We start from the raw sequence: 22221 nt of genomic DNA, 5'->3' as shown, positions 1-22221 counted from the left end.
GTATGTCTGGTTCATCTCCGTCAGATCATCCCCCGCAGCTATTTATCTTTTGTAGAAATTTGTTACAAATTTTGGGTGGGATTTTTTAAGCACCAAAAGTCCAAAGATTAAAATCAATTATTTTTTATTAATACAGAAATCATTAAAAATACCAAATTATAACATTATTTAAAAATCAGACCACAATACATGGTAGTTTACAATTGTTGTTTGTGTAGTGCATAAAGTTCCAGCGTGTTTCAACTCTATTAGTCTTCTTAAGGGGAGTCGCCCTGTCAAAATACAAGGCACCAAATTGGATATAATTTGCTATCTTTCAGGCAAGTTTTGGTTGGTTTGTGGGCTGTTTCAGAGATCGGTAATATGTACAGGATATGTGGACAGGTTTTATGGACTCCTCCACTGACAGATAATGTAAGCTGCATTTGCTTGCTGAATATGCTGGTTGCTTGGCTGCCACGTGATTAAATGATTTCAATCATTTCTGAGTCGCTGAACAGGAACAAGTATGTAGATCAGGGATCCTGATTGCACATGCTGTATGCTTGTACTAGGTCAGTTGTAGTCTCTACCACATCTCGTGGACCTCTTTTGGTGAGCTCTCCTGAGAAGCATTCGTATCACCACCCACCCGTCCAATCCACTATAGTCGGTATCCGCCCACCTGCCCCACCCACTCTGTTCCATTTCAATCTGTTCCATTTCACTTTCCTTGATACATTTATCGAGGGCAGGCATGTCCAAAGTCCAGCCCGCGGACCAATAGCAGCCCGCATTTTGATTTCGAACGACCCGTCTGGTAATTTGGACATGTATATCTTTTGTGACCCCCTACGAACCCCCGAGCATCGGGGGGGCCACAAAAGATATACATGCTGGCTGTCTTGGAGGGGGCAGGGAGGAGGCGGGACGAGTGTCGTACATACAGGTGAATTTCCTGTTTACACGGCGGCTTCTGTAATAGGAAGTCCCATCTCCTACGCTGCCATTGGACGACTGTTCTGTTCATCATAGAAGGCGGGACTTTGTATTGAAGAGGTCACAGAGAAAACATATTCACCTGTATGTAATCTGTTGGCGCTCATCCCCCCCCCCCCGTCCCATCCGAGGTTGCAGCTGGGCATCAATCAGGCTGCACTGATGGCAATGGTGACTCTGCATTCCAGGCAATGGGGGTGCTGCATTCCAGGCAATGGGGGTGCTGCATTCCTGGCAATGGGGGTGCTGCATTCCTGGCAATGGGGGTGCTGCATTCCTGGCAATGGGGGTGCTGCATTCCTGGCAATGGGGGTGCTGCATTCCTGGCAATGGGGGTGCTGCATTCCTGGCAATGGGGGTGCTGCATTCCTGGCAATGGGGGTGCTGCATTCCTGGCAATGGGGGTGCTGCATTCCTGGCAATGGGGGTGCTGCATTCCTGGCAATGGGGGTGCTGCATTCCTGGCAATAGGGGTGCTGCATTCCTTGCAATGGTAAGGCATGGCAACGGTGGGGCTGCATTCATGGCAACGGTGGATCTGCAGATTGGCGCTGATTATGCTGCATTGATGGGCACTGACCCTTATTTTGCTTCACAGTTCTTTATTTAAAAATAAACGTTTTTTCCTGAAACTTCCCTCTTAAAGTGAAGGCGCGTGTTATACGTCAATAAATAAGGAATAACCAAATGACACACCCGAGCTCATCTCTTCACCACACACAGCCACAAAGGAAAGAGATTTCTTGTTGGGCAGTGTATTAGTGCTTGGACGAACACACTTAGACTGAATTTTTCATTTTCAAAGAATGTCAGGCAAAATGGTCGGCCCTCACGTATGTTCACTTCATCGAATCTGGCCCTCTTTCAAAAAAGTTTGGACACCCCTGAGCTAGGGAGATTGGATTGCTCCAGTACTAGGATCTCATGGCCATGGTTCTCTATGGTTCTGAAAAGCCAACAAGGATATTCCTCCCACCAACATCCAGGTGTATTATGTTTTGTGTTGCTGCTGGTAAGGCCAATGTCTTCCATTACTAGCACTTGGTGTTGGTATTTGTAGATAACCCCAATGCCTTTCTGTAAGGTCATTCCTACGAGAAAGTGAACACATGGTGTACATTCCTGGTCATGTCTAATAAGGAAAAGGCTGTTTATAATCCTGTTTGTTCCCTGGATGCAAAGAATCTGAAGAAAATAACTTGAGCTTATATAGAGTGGAAATTCCTTCATATATCAGGACTGTGTTCCCAGAGTCCCTTTCCAGCACCCATGGTTTCCAACAATCACCTTGGGACCCCATGTGGCTCTTTGCTACCCTTGATTTTACTCATTTTAGCCCTTCAACAGCTGTTTAGTGGTATATAAAGTAAATGTAGCGCTGACTTAGTGATCAATTAAACAAATGATGTAGAAACTAAAACAAAATTCCATTGAACAAAAACAAAGTGAAAAAAGAAAACTAAAGCGAAGTCCCATTAGGATTAAAGTCCATATATTGAACAATGAACGCCCATCCAAATAAGAGTGATAGTTTGCAGTGAAAATCTGTGAAGAAATCCTTCATATAAGTGCTGAAAATAATCTGCTTACCAGAAAGCCGTGATCACTAATCAGTGATCTCACCAAACATAGGGAATGATTAGGTCTCCTCAAGACCTTTAAAAGGCTACCTGGAACTGTAGCTGGAGCCGATGGTACTCAAAATAACATAAAAAGAAAGGCTCCCATAGCGTGATACTGTATAAAATGGGTTTAATAAAGCAAATAGATTTGCACTTACAAGGTAGAAGCTGTTTGAAAGCGATACAGCGTTTGGTTGAAAACGGAACAGCAACATCTCCAGAGACTTCTGTTCACTTCTTGTGTAATTCGCCCATCCACCTCCTGAGAGGATAAACGTGATGACGTCACCGTCGTAGGCTCCTCCCTAAGCGTTTCGTCACTAGCAGACATCAACTGAGGAATGGCCAAAACAGCTGTTTAGTATCCGTCCTGTCTGAGTGCCTGTTGTAACCTCCATTTCAAATGATAAAGCTAGACAGAAATTTCTTATTAGCTTTAATGTGTTAATTTCATTTCACATGTAACCTGCAATCTTTTAATTGTGTAATGCACATTGTGTATTTCTAACAATACCTGGTTGATCAAGGTACAAGTTATAGTGGCACTAAGGCCGGCCATCCATGGAGCTAATTTCATTCCTGCAACCAGGGGTTGCAGGAAAGAAATTTGCTCGATTTCCCCATCAACACAACAGAGACAGAGTTGATGCGGGAATCCGTCCTGCCAGGCAAGAAGGATTGTCTTCTCCTGGTGGGAGATAGAAGCCGTCCAGGCTGGAAGAAGACGGTGATTATTGCTAGTGGGTATAGCAGCCGCTAGCAATAATCGGAGATAAAACCAGATTGATCAACTTGGTACATTCAGCCTGCCCATTAATGGTTCAAATCTCAGCCATTTCAATAGGAACCGAAGCGTGTATGGCCAGCCTTAGCAATATTCTTATTTTCTAAACATTATCTATACACATCCCTTACTTTAAAGCAGAGGTCTGCCCCAAAAAATAAAAATAAAAGCCAGCAGCTTCACATACTGCAGCTGCTGGCTTTTAACAATAGGACACTTACCTGTCCTGTTTCCATCAGCTGTTGGGTGCTGCCGCCACCATTGCGGGTAAAAGTACCCGGCAGTGTAGCCTTATGGCTTCACACCAGGAACCCTACTGCGCATGCTCCTCTTCCCTACTGTCCCAGCTCTCTCGTTGGGTCACTGGCTGTGATTGACAGCAGCAGAAGCTAATGGCTCCCACTGCTGTGGGAGCCAATGAGGAGACAGAGAAACGGGAGAGCCGCTGCTCAAATGCACATTTCTGGATCGAGAGGGGGCTCAGGTAAGTATAAAGGGGGGGGGGGGGCGGGGGATAGCTGCACCCAGAAGTTTTTTTACCCTAATAACTTTAGAACCACTTTAATGGCCCTGTAATCTATTTTTTTCATGAATCATTTAATTGTTTCTTACTGTATTTTTCTGCTTCCTTGTAATGTACATATAAATAATAATTGCCACGCTAAATACAAAAATAATAATATAACGTGAAATTAAATAAAGTGACAGTAGTCAGTCCATAAGATTTCTATATAGGTCCATACAGAAATAAAGTGATATATGGTTGCAACACGTGTCCAAATGATAATGAGCGATCGTACACCCAAGTGCGCCTTCCACCATATGGATACAAGATGTGCCCTTACCAGATGGATAGACTCCACATTATAAGAGTCTAATCAGGCATGGAATCGCACATCATGAGGGATCCATCCACTGGAGGTAGAGAAGGGTAGCGTCAATGCCGTTGGTGCTGGATGATCACTCTTTCTCATGAAGGTTTATGTAAAAAAAAAAAAGGCAAAAAGTCACCACATAGCGTAAAAACCAGGGAGGTTTTATTGAAAAAAAGCCATTAAAAGTGACCACAGGTCCAATACAATGTAACAAGTGAATAAAAAGGTTCTCGCATAAAAATCTGCATATCAGAGTAGCGTGGTATCGCTGGACATAAACTCCGCCCTACTAGTTTCATCATACATGATGTCATCAGGGGCATTTCTGTATGGACCTATATGGAAATCTTATGGACTGACTACTGTCACTTTCACTTCACATGTTACATTATTATTTTTGCATTTAGCGTGGAAATTATTGTTTATACACCACCAAAAACGTATTTTTTTGAGATAGACCTACACAAAGTGGCACATAATTGTGAAGTGGAAGGAAATAATAAATGGTTTTCAACATTTTTTACAAATATGTGAAAAGTGTGGCATGAATTTGTATTCAGCCCCCTGAGTCAATACTTTGTAGAACCACCTTTCACTGCAATTACAGCTGCAAGTCTTTTTGGGGATGTCTCTACCAGCTTTGCACATCTAGAGAGGGACATTTTTGCCCATTCTTCTTGCAAAATAGCTCAAGTTCTGTCAGATTGGATGGAGAGCGTCTGTGAACAGCAATTACCAAGTCTTGTCACAGATTCTCAATTGGATTTAGGACTTTGACTGGGCCATTCTAACACATGAATATGCTTTGATCTAAACCATTCCATTGTAGCTCTGGCTGTATGTTTAGGGTTGTTGTCCTGCTGGAAGGAGAACCTCCGCCCCAGTCTCAAGTCTGCAGACTCTAACAGGTTTTCTTCTAAGATTGCCCTGTATTTGGCTCCATCCATCTTCCCATCAACTCTGACCAGCTTCCCTGTCTCTATTGAAGAAATGCATCCCCACAACATGATGCTGCCACCACCATGTTTCACGGTGGGGATGGTGTGTTTACGGTGATGTGCAGTGTTAGTTTTCCACCACACATAGCGTTTTGCTTTTGGGCCAAAAAGTTCAGTTTTGGTCTCAACTGACTAGAGCACCTTCTTCCACATGTTTGCTGTGTCCCCCACATGGCTTCTCGCAAACTGCAAACGGAACTTCTTATGGCTTTCTTTCAACAATGACTTTCTTATTGCCAATCCTCCACAAAGGCCAGATTTGTGGAGAGCACGACTAATAGTTGTCCTGTGGACAGATTCTCCCACCTGAGCTGTGGATCTCTGCAGCTCCTCCAGAGTTACCATGGGCCTCTTGGCTGCTTCTCTGATGAATGCTCTCCTTGCCCGGTCTGTCAGTTTAGGTGGACGGCCATGTCTTGGTAGGTTTGCAGTTGTGCCATACTCTTTCCATTTTGGGATGATGGATTTGAACAGTGCTCCGTGAGATGGTCAAAGCTTGGGATATTTTTTTTATAACCTAACCCTGCTTTAAAACCTCTCTACAACTTTATCCCTGACCTGTCTGGTGTGTTCCTTGGCTTTCATGATGCTGTTTATTCACTAAGGTTCTCTAACAAACCTCTGAGGGCTTCACAGAACAGCTGTATTTATGCTGAGATTAAATTACACACAGGTGGCCTCTATTTACTAATTAGGTAACTTCTAAAGGCAATTGGTTCCACTAGATTTTTAGTTGGGGGTATCCGAGTAAAGGGGGCGGAATACAAATGCACACCACACTTTTTTCAGATTTATTTGTAAAAAATGTTTAAAACCATTTATCATTTTCCTTCCATTTCACAATTATGTGCCACTTTTGTTGGTCTAATACATAAAATCCCAATAAAATATATATATATTTTTTTGGTTGTAACATGAGAAAATGTGGAAAATGTCAAGGGGTATGAAATTTAATGTTTTTCAAGGCACTGTAGGAGGTGGCTGTAAAGAGCAGCACTGAGATTCAGCAAAGGATAAGAAAAACGTGAAAGCAGTATTTAATTAAAAACGAAAACGGGGCGATTGTTTATGATACACAGCAATTCAGGAAACTGTTATGCCCCGTACACACGATCGGATTTTCCGACAACAAATGTTGGATGTGAGCTTGTTGGCTGAAAGTCCAGCCCCATGTATGCTCCATCGATCATTTATTGGCGGACTTTCCGCCAACAAATGTTAGCTAGCAGGTTCTCAAATGTTCCGCCAACAAAACCTTGTTGTCGGAATTTCCGATCGTGTGTACACAAGTCCGTCGCACAAAAGTTCACACATGCTCGGAATCAACCAGAAGGAGCCGCACTGGCTATTGAACTTCCCTTTTCTTGGCTCGTCATACGTCTTGTACGTCACCACGTTCCCACGTTCGTAATTGTTGGCCAACATTTGTGTGACCGTGTGTATGCAAGACAAGTTGGAGCCAACATCCTTCGGACAAAAATCCACGGTTTTCTTGTCGGAAAGTCCGATCGTGTGTACGAGGGATAAGAGTTTAGATATTCTTTATTACTGAAACTTGAGCAAAGCTGGTTATTTGGTAATGGTTTCCACTAGTGAGAGGTCCCTTCTGCATTGTAAGTAGAATCTTGGGCCCCGTCCACATCTGGCGATTTGGGATCACTGGAAGAATCGCCAGATATGAACAGGGCCTTAGTGCAGGTGTGTATCAGGTGAATGTCTCCGCACATCCGCAGGACAGGTGTGTATCAGGTGAATGTCTCCGCACACCTGCAGGACAGGTGTGTATCAGGTGAATGTCTCCGCACATCCGCAGGACAGGTGTGTGTCAGGTGAATGTCTCCGCACATCCACAGGACAGGTGTGTATCAGGTGAATGTCTCCGCACATCCGCAGGACAGGTGTGTATCAGGTGAATGTCTCCGCACATCCGCAGGACAGGTGTGTATCAGGTGAATGTCCCCGCACATCCGCAGGACAGGTGTGTATCAGGTGAATGTCTCCGCACATCCGCAGGACAGGTGTGTGTCAGGTGAATGTCTCCGCACATCCACAGGACAGGTGTGTATCAGGTGAATGTCTCCGCACATCCGCAGGACAGGTGTGTGTCAGGTGAATGTCTCAGCACATCCGCAGGACAGGTGTGTGTCAGGTGAATGTCTCCGCACATCCGCAGGACAGGTGTGTGTCAGGTGAATGTCTCCGCACATCCACAGGACAGGTGTGTGTCAGGTGAATGTCTCCGCACATCCGCAGGACAGGTGTGTGTCAGGTGAATGTCTCCGCACATCCGCAGGACAGGTGTGTGTCAGGTGAATGTCTCCGCACATCCACAGGACAGGTGTGTGTCAGGTGAATGTCTCCGTAAAGTCACAATACAGGTGTGTGTGGGTATTCATGCCAAGAGCCAAACATTCACCCCTCCAAAAGCCTGTAGCATTGGAATACATTAGGATAATGAAGCATCTAGTATGTACTCTGGTAGCAGGCGTACTGCTGGCATCAAACATCGGATTCATTTTTCATAGAAATCTATAAGCCGACATGTCAGAGGTAATGCCACTGAGTTGGCGTCCATGACTGGTGACAGGAAGCCACTGCTGCAGTCCTGATATTCGGACACATCGGCCTCAGATGTCTCCAGCAGCTGGAGGAGGAAACCGTTCCAGGAATAAATGGTCTTGTGGTTGAGCGAAGGGAAGAGCAGCTCAGACTGAGGAATGTGCTGCTGGATCCATCATCCATGGTGAATTCACCATCCCCTTCTCCTCTGTGGAGTAATAAAAAAAACAACTCCGCTTTCAAGTGGACCTGTCATCTGATTGATTTATTTATTTATTTTTAAAATAAATTTATGCGGGCAAAGTAATGTGTAAATGTAACACTTCCAGGCATTTACTACCTCTCAGAGAGATCTCAGTGCTGCATTTCTCTCCAGAAGGACAGCACCTTCTTTGTTCAGGCATTATGCATGGTCAGCATCTATGTCGGTTACAGATCAGCCCTCTGCTGCAGCCTCTTACTTGAAACAAACTTATAGTGCAGCAGTCTGATCCCTGGGGGAGAGGAGACTGAGAAAATGCCTTCTGTTGCCTGCAAAATACAGATCCACATAATCTCAGCCTGGGCAAAGTCACCAGACTGGAGCTCCACGACTCCTTTTTTAGGGCTCATGGAGGCGGGCATATATTATGGCGCTACAATGTGAAATGTGGACGTAGTTTGGTACCCGGGAGCCACAAGTGTTGCCTACTAATCCTGAAAAACAATTTTTATAGTGAGAAGAATTTAACATGCTCATCATTTTAAAAGTATTCTGTATTTATAGTATGAAAGCAGCCAGTATGTCAGACATGTACATGTTGCTGAGATGAGAACGGTCGGCGGCTACCCTCCTCTGTGTACTTTGGAGTCCGAAAAATTTTAAACCATTTTTTGCTGCAGAGAAACCATTCCATCTCATAAACTTAAACCTCCTATATTTCCACACTGAGGACACATTTATATAGGCAACAGGAATGATGGGATCCAGACTCTCCAGAGCTAAACAGTTGTTATGGTTCAGTTACAATTATGATTGTAGCACCCTGGTGTTTAGACAGGGTTGCTAACAAATTAAGTTTGCCAGGTAGTAATTGTCCTGGCTGATTGATAGAAGATCCACTGATTCCTCCCTAAATTCTGGAAATGCTGCACCTTTTCTCTTCTGTCACTAGGTGGCACTGTGCTGGTGACATTAGATTGACAGGGGCTTAGCAAGGTCAGATCATGAATGGATGGGGTGTCTCAGTCAATTGGCGGGGGGTTTCATTTAGTCCCTTGGCTTGCTGGGAGAACCATATTTATTTGGGTGGAGTCAGGTGATCGGGGTTCTGTGCCACCTGGACGGCTGTCTGGGTGGACATGTGTTATGTCGCCCCGGGTTGCTAGGCCGGAAGCCATTCACATCGGGGCGATTTGACATGCCAAATCACCACTTATTACCGGCAACGGCAGTGTCCAAATCGGTGCAACGCTGACTACTGCACCGCACTGATAGCCAAAAGTAGTTCCTGAACTACTTTTGGCAATTACGGGGGTGATTTCAATAGACCTCTGTGCATGAACCCGCACAGATGTCTTTAAAATCACCCCTGAAGTCAGACTGCTAGCAATTGTGCGAATTCAGCTAATTTCAAACCCGCATTCAATGTGAACCTAGGCTAATACTGCTTTATGCCGCGTACACACGATCGGAATTTCGTCCCGCAAAAGACAGATGAGTTTTTAGTCGGAAAACGCGACCGTGTGTACGCTCCATCGGACTTTTGCTGGCCGAATTCCAGCCAGCAAAAGACTGAGAGCATGTTCTCAATTTTTCGGTCGGCAAAAGTTCGTATCCGAAAATGCGATCATCTGTGGCGTAAAATTCCTACGCATGCTCGGAAACAATTCGACGCATGTTCAGAAGCATTGAACTCCATTTTCTCGGCTCGTCGTAGTGTTGTATGTCACCGCGTTCTTGACGGTCGTAAGTTCAGCAAACTTTTGCGTGACCGTGTGTATGCAAGGCAAACTTGAGCGGAATCCCGTCGGAAAAGCCGTCGTATTTTTTCCGACGAGAAGTCCGATCGCGTGTACACGGCATAAGGGATTCTGTATGTTACAGCTCAGATTTAGCATACACTAATTATTTTTTTAGGCTACACTATATTTCTAGCCTTTGGTAATTGTATAGTGTATCTCAATGGGCGTATTGCTGGCTCCAGAAACTTAGGTTGGGTTGAGTGCATGAGTGTGTTTGTTGCAACTTGTTGAGAACCTGTTTTAGATGCCAGGAACAGTAGAAGTGTATGACCCAATTCAGAGGACATTTGCTGTATGTCTCCTTTTAATGGTTTCCGGTTAGCCTTAAGAACAGCGGGTATTGTTTGGGGTGTAGAGTTGGTTGTACGCTCTGTTGGTGGTGTTTGTAGATCTCCTTATAATGTAGCTTCCTATTATCACACCTTTAGTTGTACGGAGGAATCGCCCCGATGCTCCTGTGTATACAGAAGTCAGCATTCCACCGCTTGTAAATGACAAGCGCTCTGCGCTCTTTTCCCCATCCTGTCTGCTTTCAAGTAGTTAGGCTGCAGAGGCTGGAAATGTTTACTGAAGCTAAAAATACATTTTACAGACTGAACTCGTGACTTCTGAATTTGCAGTAGAAATGCTGTTTTTGTTGGTCTGCCGGTATACTGTTGGCTCAATGTAAACCTTCAACCCCAATTCCAAAAGAAAAAGTTGGGATGCTATATAAAATCTACATACAAACAGAATGCAATGATTTGCAGATCTTATAAACTTTATTTTTTTATTCACAACAGAAAACGTATAAAATGGTTAAACTGAAAAAATGGACCATTTAAAGAAAAAAAATAAGGTCATTTTGAAATTGGCAGCAACACGTCTCAAAAAAAGTTATGACAGGGCAACAAAAAGCTGGCAAAGTGGTACTAACAAGCAAGAGCTGGAAGAACAGGCAACTAATTAGGTTAAGTGGCAACAAGTCAGTAATATGATTGGGTAAAAGAAGAGCATCTTAGAGAGTCAGAGTGTCTCAAAAGTAAAGATGGGCAGAGGTTCACCAATCTGTGAAAGCTGCAGTTTAAAAATTGTCAAACAATTTCAGAATAATTGTTCAATGTAGAATCGAAAAGCCTAAGTATTTCATTATCCACAGTGCATAATATCAAAATTATTCAGAGAATTTGGAGAAATTTCTGTGCGCAAGGTACAAGGTTGAAATGCAGTATTGGATGCTGAGATCTTCAGGCCTTGGATGGCACTGCATTAAAAACAGGCATGATTGTGTGACGGACGTCACTGCATGGACTCAGGATTACTTCCACAAATCACTGTCTGTGAACACAGTTCAATGTGCCACCCAAAACTACAAGTTAAAGCTCTATCATAAACAAAAATTTGATTCACCATAAACCTAGCCCCCCAACAATAGTAAAAACAAATAGTGGCGCTAAACTCATTAGACTTATTCCGTTAAGTGAATAATTACAACATAATCACTGTACATAATATAAAAAAGTGAGTGATATGACTCTAAAACACAGTGCTCCAGATAAGAAAAGTGTCCTGATAATGAATATGATCAATTGTATGAGTAAGTGATCTAAAGAAAAAATATATTATATAGGAGAGATTGCCTAGCCGTACAGCCAATCCCATGATTAAGTCCTTGTGACGAAACATGTTGGGTGCGTGGCTGTACGGCAATCGATCACGTGTGATGGAGCACGCTGTGATGTAGGGCGCTGCACCAGGAAGTGGGGGGGATCGGCTCCAAGGAACGGGTGAGATTGTCACCAAACCGTGCACTCCTTGGGTCTGCCGTGACCGCTGTATGCTGGCTTCTTTCGTTTGGAGTTTTCTTGATAAGACAATTTGCTGTGATGTGTTTCTCTGCCTGATGTGATTTTTATGAGATGTGAGTTTAATGGTGGAAGAGTTTGACATTTTAATAAATTTCATTACGGTATCACACTATTGGAACACTGATTTTTTTACATGTGGAGAGAGCATTTGTTTGAAAATTCTGGATGCTAGCGTTGGACCATCGGAGGTCACTATTTTACCCCCATCTGTGTGGGTTAAAACCATTCAGCCGAACACGAGAGTATAAGGCAATAACAGCTGGTGAGTGTGTCTTCCTAAGGGGAGTAAAATCACGGACACAGAGGTGTGATGGAAGATTTGTTTAACTGGAGATCTTCATTATATCACGTCACGGATTTATTATAAAGGATTTTATATATATATACTTTTTATCACCTTTTTTATCACTATTTTTTGGATCTATTACACTTTTTGGTTGTTCATTGAAAGGACTTTATATATTTTTGCTTTAGATCACTTTTTCATACAATTGATCATATTCATTATCAGGACACTTTTCTTATCTGGAGCACTGTGTTTTAGAGTCATATCACTCACTTTTTTATATTATTTACAGTGATTATGTCTAATGAGTTTAATGAGTTTAGCGCCGCTATTTGTTTTCACTATTATTGGGGGCTAGGTTTATGGTGAATCAAATATTTGTTTATACATTCACACTCACTAAGCGGCTGCTCTGTTGAGTGATTATTTCCAGGAGCGCAGTGTTGGGAGTATAGGAGTGGGCGGTTTTCCTATATACCATATTTTTGTACACATTAAAGCTCTATCATGCAAGGAAGCCATATCTGAACACGATCCAGAAACGCCGCCATTTTCTTTGGGCCAAAGCTCATTTAAAATGGTCTGTTGCAAAGTGGAAAACTGTTCTGTGGTCAGACGAATCGAAATTTGACATTCTTTTTGTCAGTCATAGGTGCTGTGTCCTCCGGACCAAGGAGAGGGTGCTTCCAGGTTTTTATTGGCTCTCTGTTTAAAAGCCTGCATCTCTGGGGGTGCATTTGTGTGTATGGAATGGGCAGCTTGCACATCTGGAATGGCACCATCAATGTTGAAATATGTATCTAGGTTGTAGAGAAGCATATGCTCCCATCCAGATGACCTCTTTTTCAGGGAAGGCCTTGCATATTTCAACAAGTCAACGTTAAACCGCATACTTCACCTATGGCTTCGTAGTAGAAGAGTCCGGGTGCTTAACTGGCCTGCCCGAAGTCCAGACATTTCACCAATTAAAAATATTTGGTGCATCTTGAAATTAAAAATTCAACAAAGAAACCCCAGGACTGCTGAGTAGTTAGAATCCTAAATCAAGCAAGAATGGGAAACATTCCTCTCCCAAAACTCCAGAAACTGGTCTCCTCAGTTTCCAGACATTTACAGAGTGTTGTTAAAGGAAGAGGGGATTATACACCATAATAAAAGTGGCCCTGTCCCAACTTTTTGAGATGTGTTGCTGCCATCAATTTCAAAAGTACCTTATTTTTTTTCTTTAACCACTAGCCTACCAGCCGCCATCGTTATATGGCGGCAGGTTGGCTTTCCTGGGCCCTTTAAATAGCCTTAGCAGGCGTGCGCCTGCTGCGTAACATAGGAGCTGATGCACGTGCCCATCGGCCGCGATGCCTGCTGGGCATCCGCAATTGTTTCTGAGAGAGGGAGAACGGGGGATCTGTCAATTTAAACAGACAGATCCGGTTCTATCAGGGAGAGGAGAGAGATCTGCTGTTTCTAGTGATTAGAAACAGCAATGTCTCTCTACTCCCAGTCACTACATTGCCCCTACAGTTAGAAACACCCCCCAGGACACACTTAACCCCTTAATTACCCCCTAGTGTTAACCCCTTCCCTGCCAGGGACAGTTATCAGTGGCTGTTTTTAGCTCTGATCTCTGTATAAATGTCAGTGTTCACAAAAAAAAGTGTCAAAGGTGTCCGATCTGCAATGTTGCAGTCCTGCTAAAAATCGCAAATTGCCGCCATTACTAGTAAAAATAAATAATAAAAATGCCATAAATCTATCCCCTATTTTGTAGACGCTATAGCTTTTGCGCAAACCAATCAATGCACGCTTATTGCAATTTTTTTTTTTTTTTATTTAATTTATTTTTTTTTTACCAAAAATATGTAGAAGAATACATATTGGCCTAAACTGATGAATAAATTTCGTTTTTTTTTTTTTTTTTTTTTTTTTCTAAATAGGGGATATTTATTATAGCAAAAAGTAAAAAATATTGTTTTTTTTTTTTTTTTTTTTTCCTAAATTGTCGCTTTTGTTTATAGCGCAAAAAATAAAAACCGCAGAGGTGATCAAATACCACCATAAGAAAACTCTATTTGTGGGGAAAAAAAGGACATAATTTTTGTTTGGGTACAGCATTGCACGACCGCACAATTGTCAGTTAAAGCGATGCAATGCCCCATCGCAAAAAATGGTCTGATCATTAAGGGGGCAAATCCTTTCTGGGGCTGAAGTGGTTAATGGTACATTTTCTGGTACAGTTTAAGCATTTGAGATAGAGATATATATATATATATATATATATATATATATATATATATATATATATATATATATATATATATATATATATATATATATATATATATATCTCTCTATATATATATATATATATATATATATATATATATATATATATATATATATATATATATATATATATATATATATATATATATATATATATATATCTTCGACTATATATATATATATATATATATATATTTTCGACTATATATATATATATATATATATATATATATATATATATATATATTTTCGACTATATATATATATATATATATATATATATTTTCGACTGTGAATAAAATCCGGGAATTGGAAATCTTTGCATCCTGTTATGTAGTTATTACCCCACGTCCCAACTTTTTTGAAATTGGGGTTGTATCACCCCAATCAGACAAGTTAAACTGAGAATATGATGAAGGTCCCCTTCAGTGAAATCACACAACAAAGTGATCCATTGATATGGGCAGCTGAAGATGTATGCAAATCTCCACTTTTCCTGTAAATCTGTTGACCTTGACACTGCACAGTTTGCCAGAAAGTCTTCCCATTAACCACTTAAGCCCCGGACCATTTGGCTGGCAAAAGACCAGAGCACTTTTTGCGATTCGGCACTACGTCGCTTTAACTGACAATTTGTGCGGTCGTGCGACGTGGCTCTCAAACAAAATTTGATGTCCTTCTTTTCCCACAAATAGTTTTCTTTTGGTGGTATTTGATCACCTCTGCGGTTTTTATTTTTTGCTCTATAAACAAAAAAAATAGCGTCAATTTTGAAAAAAAGCATTATTTTTTTACTTTTTGTTATAAAAAAAAATACCCAAAAAATATTTAAAAAAACCCATTTTTTTTCCCTCAGTTTAGGCCGATACGTATTCTACATATTTTTGGTAAAAAAAATCGCAATAAGCATTTATTGATTGGCTTGCGCAAAAGTTATAGCGTCAACAAAATAGGGGATAGTTTTATGGCATTTTTCTTAATATATTTTTATTTTTTACTAGTAATCGCGGCGACCAGCGATTTTTATCGTGACTGCGACATTATGGCGGACAGATCAGACACTTTTGGCGCTATTTTGGGACCATTCACGTTTATACAGCGATCATTGCGATTTAAAAATGCATTGATTACTGTGTAAATGTGACTGGCAGTGAAGGGGGCGCTGTAGGGGTTAAGTGTTTCCTAGGGAGTGATTCTAACTGGGGGGGAGGGGCTATGTGTGACACGACACTGATCACCGCTCCCTGTAATGATTACAGGGAGCGGTGATCAGTGTCAGTATCACTAGGCAGAACGAGGAAATGATAAAAGGATAAGTACAGCGCTGCGCTAGATCAAAAAGAACACTAGGATAGCAGCTAACACACCTATAGACTCGAGGCAAAAAATAACAACAAAAGATAAAAGTGTAGCGCTATAAACTCAACAAACGTGTACATCAAAAACCCATAAGTGCATATGTACAGTAAATAAATTTTATCAAACCATGTATGACCATAAATGTGGATAACACTATATAGTTATACTGTGTTAATCAGTAAAACTATTAGGTAAAACAATGGATAATACACCTTATTGGCAAATATAACAGTGACTAATATTAAGGAAACCGTGATGGTTCCATAAACCTAACAACTCAAATATTGTAGAAAAAATCCTGAAACATAATAGTCCATATTGAAAATGTAGAAAATTTGTGAAAAACGCCACCAAAAATCTATGGGGGTAGTGCATAAACAATGGTGGAAATATAACTCCTAGGTTCGCAGGTGGATAGTTTCACCAAATCTAGCAGGTAAGTAGACAGTGAGAGAACCACAAGTGCACAAAGGATTTAAATCGGTGCCGGGGCCATCACCAGAAAATGAAGAGGCTTACCGGAACTAAATGACCTGAAATGACATACGCCATACAAGTCAAAAAGGCTTAATGACCAACAGGTCTGAGCAGTGTGTCTTGTCAGATGTCATCAGCATACAGCAGAGAAGGGGGTAACAGCACGGCTTCCACATCCATAGACACTCCGACATAAGCCAAACGAGTAGTTCATATGCCATCTGAGGAGCAAGAAAACTCACATAGCGTGATAACTTTTAAACACTGGTTTATTAAAATAATTAAAATCAGACTCCCATATTAGAAGATAGGAAACAGCTCAAACATCATATAGCGACAATCGTGAGGGGTCCACCCGACATGTTTCAGCTAAGAAACCCCTAACTGCATTATTGACAACAGAAGGTGGAGACAGAGAACAGCAGGATCAACCAGGTTTTTTTGCAGAATACAGAAAACAAATCTCTTAGTATGAACAGCATGTTATACACCATTTATTGATAGTTTTTTTTAGGATGTGGGTTTAGTGACACTTTAGGAACCAGTAGGGGACTTGTATGGTGGAAGGGGGTGAGGTCAAGCAAATTTTACGGGTAAAAATATTTAGATATATATAGTACTTTTACCTGCATAAATTTCCAGGTCTGGTCTGCATTTTGAAGTGCGTTTGAGTTTTCAGTGAAGATCACCTCTGAATATGCTCAGTTTGGGTTGCCTAGGTTGTACCAGGTTCACTCTAAGGTGTTTTTTTAGGACCCTCTAACCCCCACCATCTGCCTCCTGATCCAATGAGATGCATATTGTATTTCTGCACTGCGGCATGCCCAGGGCCTGGCAGTGTTTAGCTTTTGAAATGCCCCATGTTCCTGAAGACTGTATTAACAGTGCACCATCTGCCTGGGTGACCAATATTCTTACTTGCTTGGCACATGGTTGTGGGTGACAAAGTACAGACCACAGGAGTACAAAGCAGTGTAAAATCGAAGTGCCTCTAGGCTTCATCACTTTCATTGTGTCTAGATATATTGTCAATGGAGGGTGAGGAGGTGGTTCACAGGGTTTTGCATATAACCGCATTTGTTTTATTCAGAGAAGGCTTTATATTTTCTCAGTGAATGCAATGCATACTGTGGACGAGGTGGAGAGCATGACATCAATGCCCCACCTCTCCACCTTGTCCAATCAGGGAACAGTTGCGTTCATTAAGAAAATGAAAACGTAACTCTGAATGGCACCTATACGGAGCGGGCGACCTCCTTGTGTTCACAATGCAGCAGGCCAGCTGCTTCGTACCTAACCCGAATACAAGTGGAGATCACTGGAGAAGTGGTGTCTACTTCAATGTTTTCCAGCTTCAGGAGGGCTCTCACATGCATGGTATACATATAGTTACATTGACCCAAGTTGGGCCAACGTAACTATGTAAAAATATCTATTCCTGGAATTTTTCTTTTAAGGCTCTTGGTAAGCAAAGAAATTGTGAACTCCTGTATGGTGGATGCCTTCAGTAGATCGTTTCTGTAAATGAAGAGGAGCAAAAAGACTAGGGTTTCTCAACCAAGGTTCCCTGGAACCTTAGGTTCCTCCAGAGGTTGCTAGGGGTTCCGTGGGAAATTCCTGTCTCTCACAGATCAGTTCCTACTGACACCATTTATCTTTTATTTAGCTATCTGTAAGGGGGTAATTCTTCCCAATGACCACAAGTGTGAGGAGCATTCTTCTCAATGACCACAAGTGTGAGGAGCATTCTTCCCAATGACCACAAGTGTAAAGAGCATTCTTCCCAATGACCACAAGCGTGAGGAGCATTCTTCCCAATGACCACAAGTGTGAGGAGCATTCTTCCCAATGACCACAAGTGTGAGGAGCATTCTTCCCAATGACCACAAGTGTGAGGAGCATTCTTCCCAATGACCACAAGTGTGAGGAGCATTCTTCCCAATGACCACAAGTGTGAGGAGCATTCTTCCCAATGACCACAAGTGTGAGGAGCATTCTTCCCAATGACCACAAGTGTGAGGAGCATTCTTCCCAATGACCACAAGTGTGAGGAGCATTCTTCCCACTGTTATTTCAAGGGTTTCTCTGTGTTTGAAAAGGTTGCTAGAGGCTGGTATAGGCTGATTATGTTTAAAATAGGGTATTTCTGGCAACCCAGTGGGATGGGCTTGTTGGCTAATTGCAGTCTAGTATGGAGTATTGCAAAATGTCTAAATGGATGCTAGGAAAAAATTTTTATTTTTCTTTCATCCCCATATGTGGAGAACCTGGAACTGTCAAAAGAATATAGTAAATTACTAAGACAGCAAGAATGAGGAAAAAGTAAGGAAAAAGTCTCTGAGGTTTGCAACTTGCTTGATTTTATCTGGCTATAGTAAGAAGATGTGACATTTTAAACAGTGCACATATTTTTTATGTTTGTAATCTTAGTTATACTTCCTCTGGGAGGAAAATAATTTGCTTGAAACTCACTAGGGTATAACTGTGTAACGTGAAACAAAACAACCAAGCTTGGTCAGATGCTGGTTCCTTGACGTCTGTCGCCTCATATTTTATACCGCCGTCAGCCCTCTATGCAAAAAGATGTCTGTGCGTACGCCTAACACTTTACACTATGAGAAATTCCGATCCGCTGGAAATTCGGAGACGGTGAGGGGAAAGGCTGCCTTCCCCAAGCTCTGATTAATTTTCCTGACACTCAGAAGGGGAAATATTAACTTGTCACTTCCGTCATCTGGGAGCTTTAATTCTTTGTGATGGCAGCTCCTCAGGAAAGCAGATCTTAAAGTGAAATCATATATTGTTTATAAGAAGTAGCTGACGGACTCCTTCCCTTTTTTTTTTTTTACATTATTCCCCTTCTGCAACTAATAAACTGGTTACTTTTTTTCCCATCCATTTTAAAGGGGATGTCTATTTTCAGCAAGAAAATGGGAACTTCGTTGTGTGAAGGTCAAAGAGGGTCATATGGAAAGTGGTGAGAGCCCATATTCTCGTACCCCTCTCTAACAGCTGTTTTTGAGCTTTGTGATAGTAGCACCAAATTGCCCAGAGAACTTGGACTCCGTCTTTAGGATCTAGTTGATTTAAATAGATACCGTCACCATACCTCATTCGTTCAAAATTTTCATTGTCTCTGGGGGAAAAAGGCACCCCCCAACCCAAATATACTCCCCTTACTTGCACTCCCTTGCAGCTCCTTCTTCCTCTGCAGCAGGGGTCTCAAACTGGTGGCCCTCCAGCTGTTGCAGAACTACAACTACCATCATTCCTCTGACTGAGGGAGTCATGCTTGTAACTGTCAGCCTTGCAATGCCTCATGGGACTTGTAGTTTTGCAACAGCTGGAGGGCCGCAAGTTTGAGACCCCTGCTCTGCAGGCAGCGAAGATACTTTCGGATATCGAAATGCATGTGACCTACTCCATTGCAAAGCTGCCCAGGCTTAGCCGCCAGTCGTTCAGCCCCAGCACTGTCACATGACAGAGATTGGCTATGTTGATGACCCCGATGTCAATTGCAGAGGAGCAAGAAGTTCCAAGGAGTGCAGAAAAGGCTTGGTCAACAAGTGGATAGGGTTATCATCTTTTTGCTGATAGAAAAAAAGGTGCCGGTTAATGGCTGAAAATAAATTGATATTCATGATTTTAATTAAAAGGTTGAATATAATACAATTTTATATATAAAAAATATATTTTTTTAAACTGTCCATTTTGGTTTTGGTTTTCGGCCAAGTGTGCACTGAATTTTTGGTTTCGGCATCGGAATTTTTTTTCATTTCGGTGCACCACTAAAAAAACTGTTATTTGATTAGGTATTAACAGATCAGACCTATTTATATACAGCTGTCTTAATTTAACCTCCTTGTAGTTCCTTGAGGGGCAGCCCTCTATTGCACAGTGTTGTTCCATTAATACTATGAACATGCCTAATGGAGAGAGTACTTCCACCAATATGCCACTTCTCTTCTATTGCCCCCATCAGTTTGGTCTCTTGGACCAAGATGTGTTGCATTAGAGCAGTGTGGCCTGCAAAGAGGTCCAGGCTGTTCTGTCTGGCAGGCGTGTATGGATCACAACATTAGCTACACAGCATTCGAAATGATGAGTTGCTTATAAATATGTGTTTCTGTACAACTAATTGTGATGTGTTTTGTGTTGACAGCTCCTGGCTCTGCTGGCATTTATCTGCATTGAGACGATAATGGAATGCTCGCCATGTGAAGGATTGTATTTCTTTGAATTTGTCAGCTGCAGCGCATTTGTGGTGACCGGTGTATTACTGCTTATGTTCAGCCTGTCTCTCCATGAGCGCGTCCCTCACATCAACTGGATTCTGACGGTGAGTCTCCTGCTGTCTGCACAGTTTACTATGCGGTCATGCACACAGTATGTGTGTATGTATATATGTGTGTGTGTGTGTGTATGTGTATATATATATATATATATATATATATATATATATATATATATATATATATATATATATATATAAATATGCGACCGTAAAAATAGGGACCTATTGTCACACAGAACAAGCGCTTGAGGAAGTATTGCACACTATAAGACAAATTGATTAAATCAACCCAAATTAATGGTAACAGCTGCTGCTTAAAAAAACCCTTTTCTAAAAAGAAAGAAAAGAACCACAGTAATACATAAAAAAGTCAGATGGACTTGAGCAGCGCTAATAAATGTGATTATTAAATCATGATCTTACAATGAAGTCCGTACATCAATATGATAAAATACCAAATTGTGTCATTAATTGCTAAGGAGAAAACTGTCCTTTTAAGATCAAAAGTTATATGCAGAACGCTTCATAGAGTTGCTGACACCAGAAGAGAGTCCACATCACACGTGTTCAAATATAGAGGGGGAAGTGTGCGAGGAAGCCCCCTCTTGATAAACTCTTACCAGATAAGAGATTGTTCTTAGCGTGTGTATCTTTCAAACCAGTGGAACATCTTTACTGGTGTCCTCCTTCCTTTGTTCAGAGCAAAGAAGCACTCAGATCATCCAGTTTATTCAAGAAGAAAAAAAGGGGGATCGGAGATAGCGTAATCTTGTTTAACACAATTTTATTTATCATTTAAAACCAAGGAGAAAAAACCCCCCTTCAAGATGTACACTTAGGCCCCTTTTACACGCGGCGGACTCCGTTTCCACGGAGCCCGCCTTGTTCCGCCGGCTCACCGGTAGATCTGCCCGTTGATCTCTGCTGAGCCGGCGGATGACAGGTCCCTCTCTGCTCACTGAGCGGGGAGGGGCTTGTCAGGCGCCGCTGCCGCCTATGGAGGGATCGGATGAAAACGGACAGCATGTCCGTTTTCATCAGATCTCACCCGATCCAATCCGCCAGCGACGGACCTGGACGTAGGGCCATCCGTCTGCTTTTAGCAGATCGGACGGGGTCGGATGTCAGCGGACATGTCTCCGCTGACATCCGACGCTCCATAGACTAACATGGAGCGCCCGTTCAGGTCCGCCGTCAAAACCCACAGGCGGACCTGAACAGTCCGATCGTGTGAAAGGGAAATTGTAGCGGTGTTCACAAAGTAACAACAGATCACATCAGGTTTTCACAGCGTCTCCTACTGCTCCCGACATATCACATACGAGGGGATCGGAGCTGAATTTCCCTGAGCTCACTGCTGTGTCCACGTACGTCGTATGGCTCCACCCTCAGTAAAAGACGGTAAAGATGTTCCACTGGTTTGAAAGATACACACGCTAAGAACAATCTCTTATCTGGTAAGAGTTTACCAAGGAGGGGCTTCCTTGCACACTTCCCCCTCTATATTTGAACACGTGTGATGTGGACTCTTCTGGTGTCAGCAACTCTCTATGAAGCGTTCTGCATATAACTTTTGATCTTAAAAGGACTTGCAGTTTTCTCCTTAGCAATTAATGACACAATTTGGTTTTTTTATCATATTGATGTACGGACTTTATTATAAAATCATGAATTAATCTATCTATCTATCTATCTATCTATCTATCTAAATATATATATATATATATATATATATATATATATATATATATATATATATATATATATATATATATATATATATATAGGGGACGGAAAGTATTCAGACCCCCTTAAATTTTTTGTTATATTGCAGCCATTTGCTAAAATCATTTAA

The 22221-nt window shown here is 41.8% G+C and overlaps 1 protein-coding gene across 1 annotated transcript in view; it reads left to right on the top strand.

The window, feature by feature from the left end:
* Positions 1-22221, top strand: part of CMTM4 (CKLF like MARVEL transmembrane domain containing 4) — a 61067-nt gene that overhangs the window by 5678 nt on the left and 33168 nt on the right. The window contains exon 2 of the mRNA XM_073605574.1: positions 20235-20411. Within this exon, the coding sequence (XP_073461675.1) occupies positions 20235-20411 (177 nt within the window). The remainder of the gene's footprint in view (positions 1-20234; positions 20412-22221) is intronic.

Source organism: Aquarana catesbeiana, linkage group LG11 (assembly GCF_042186555.1).
Source record: "Aquarana catesbeiana isolate 2022-GZ linkage group LG11, ASM4218655v1, whole genome shotgun sequence".
NCBI lineage: Eukaryota > Metazoa > Chordata > Amphibia > Anura > Ranidae > Aquarana > Aquarana catesbeiana.
This window is presented reverse-complemented; position numbering and strand designations above follow the sequence as displayed.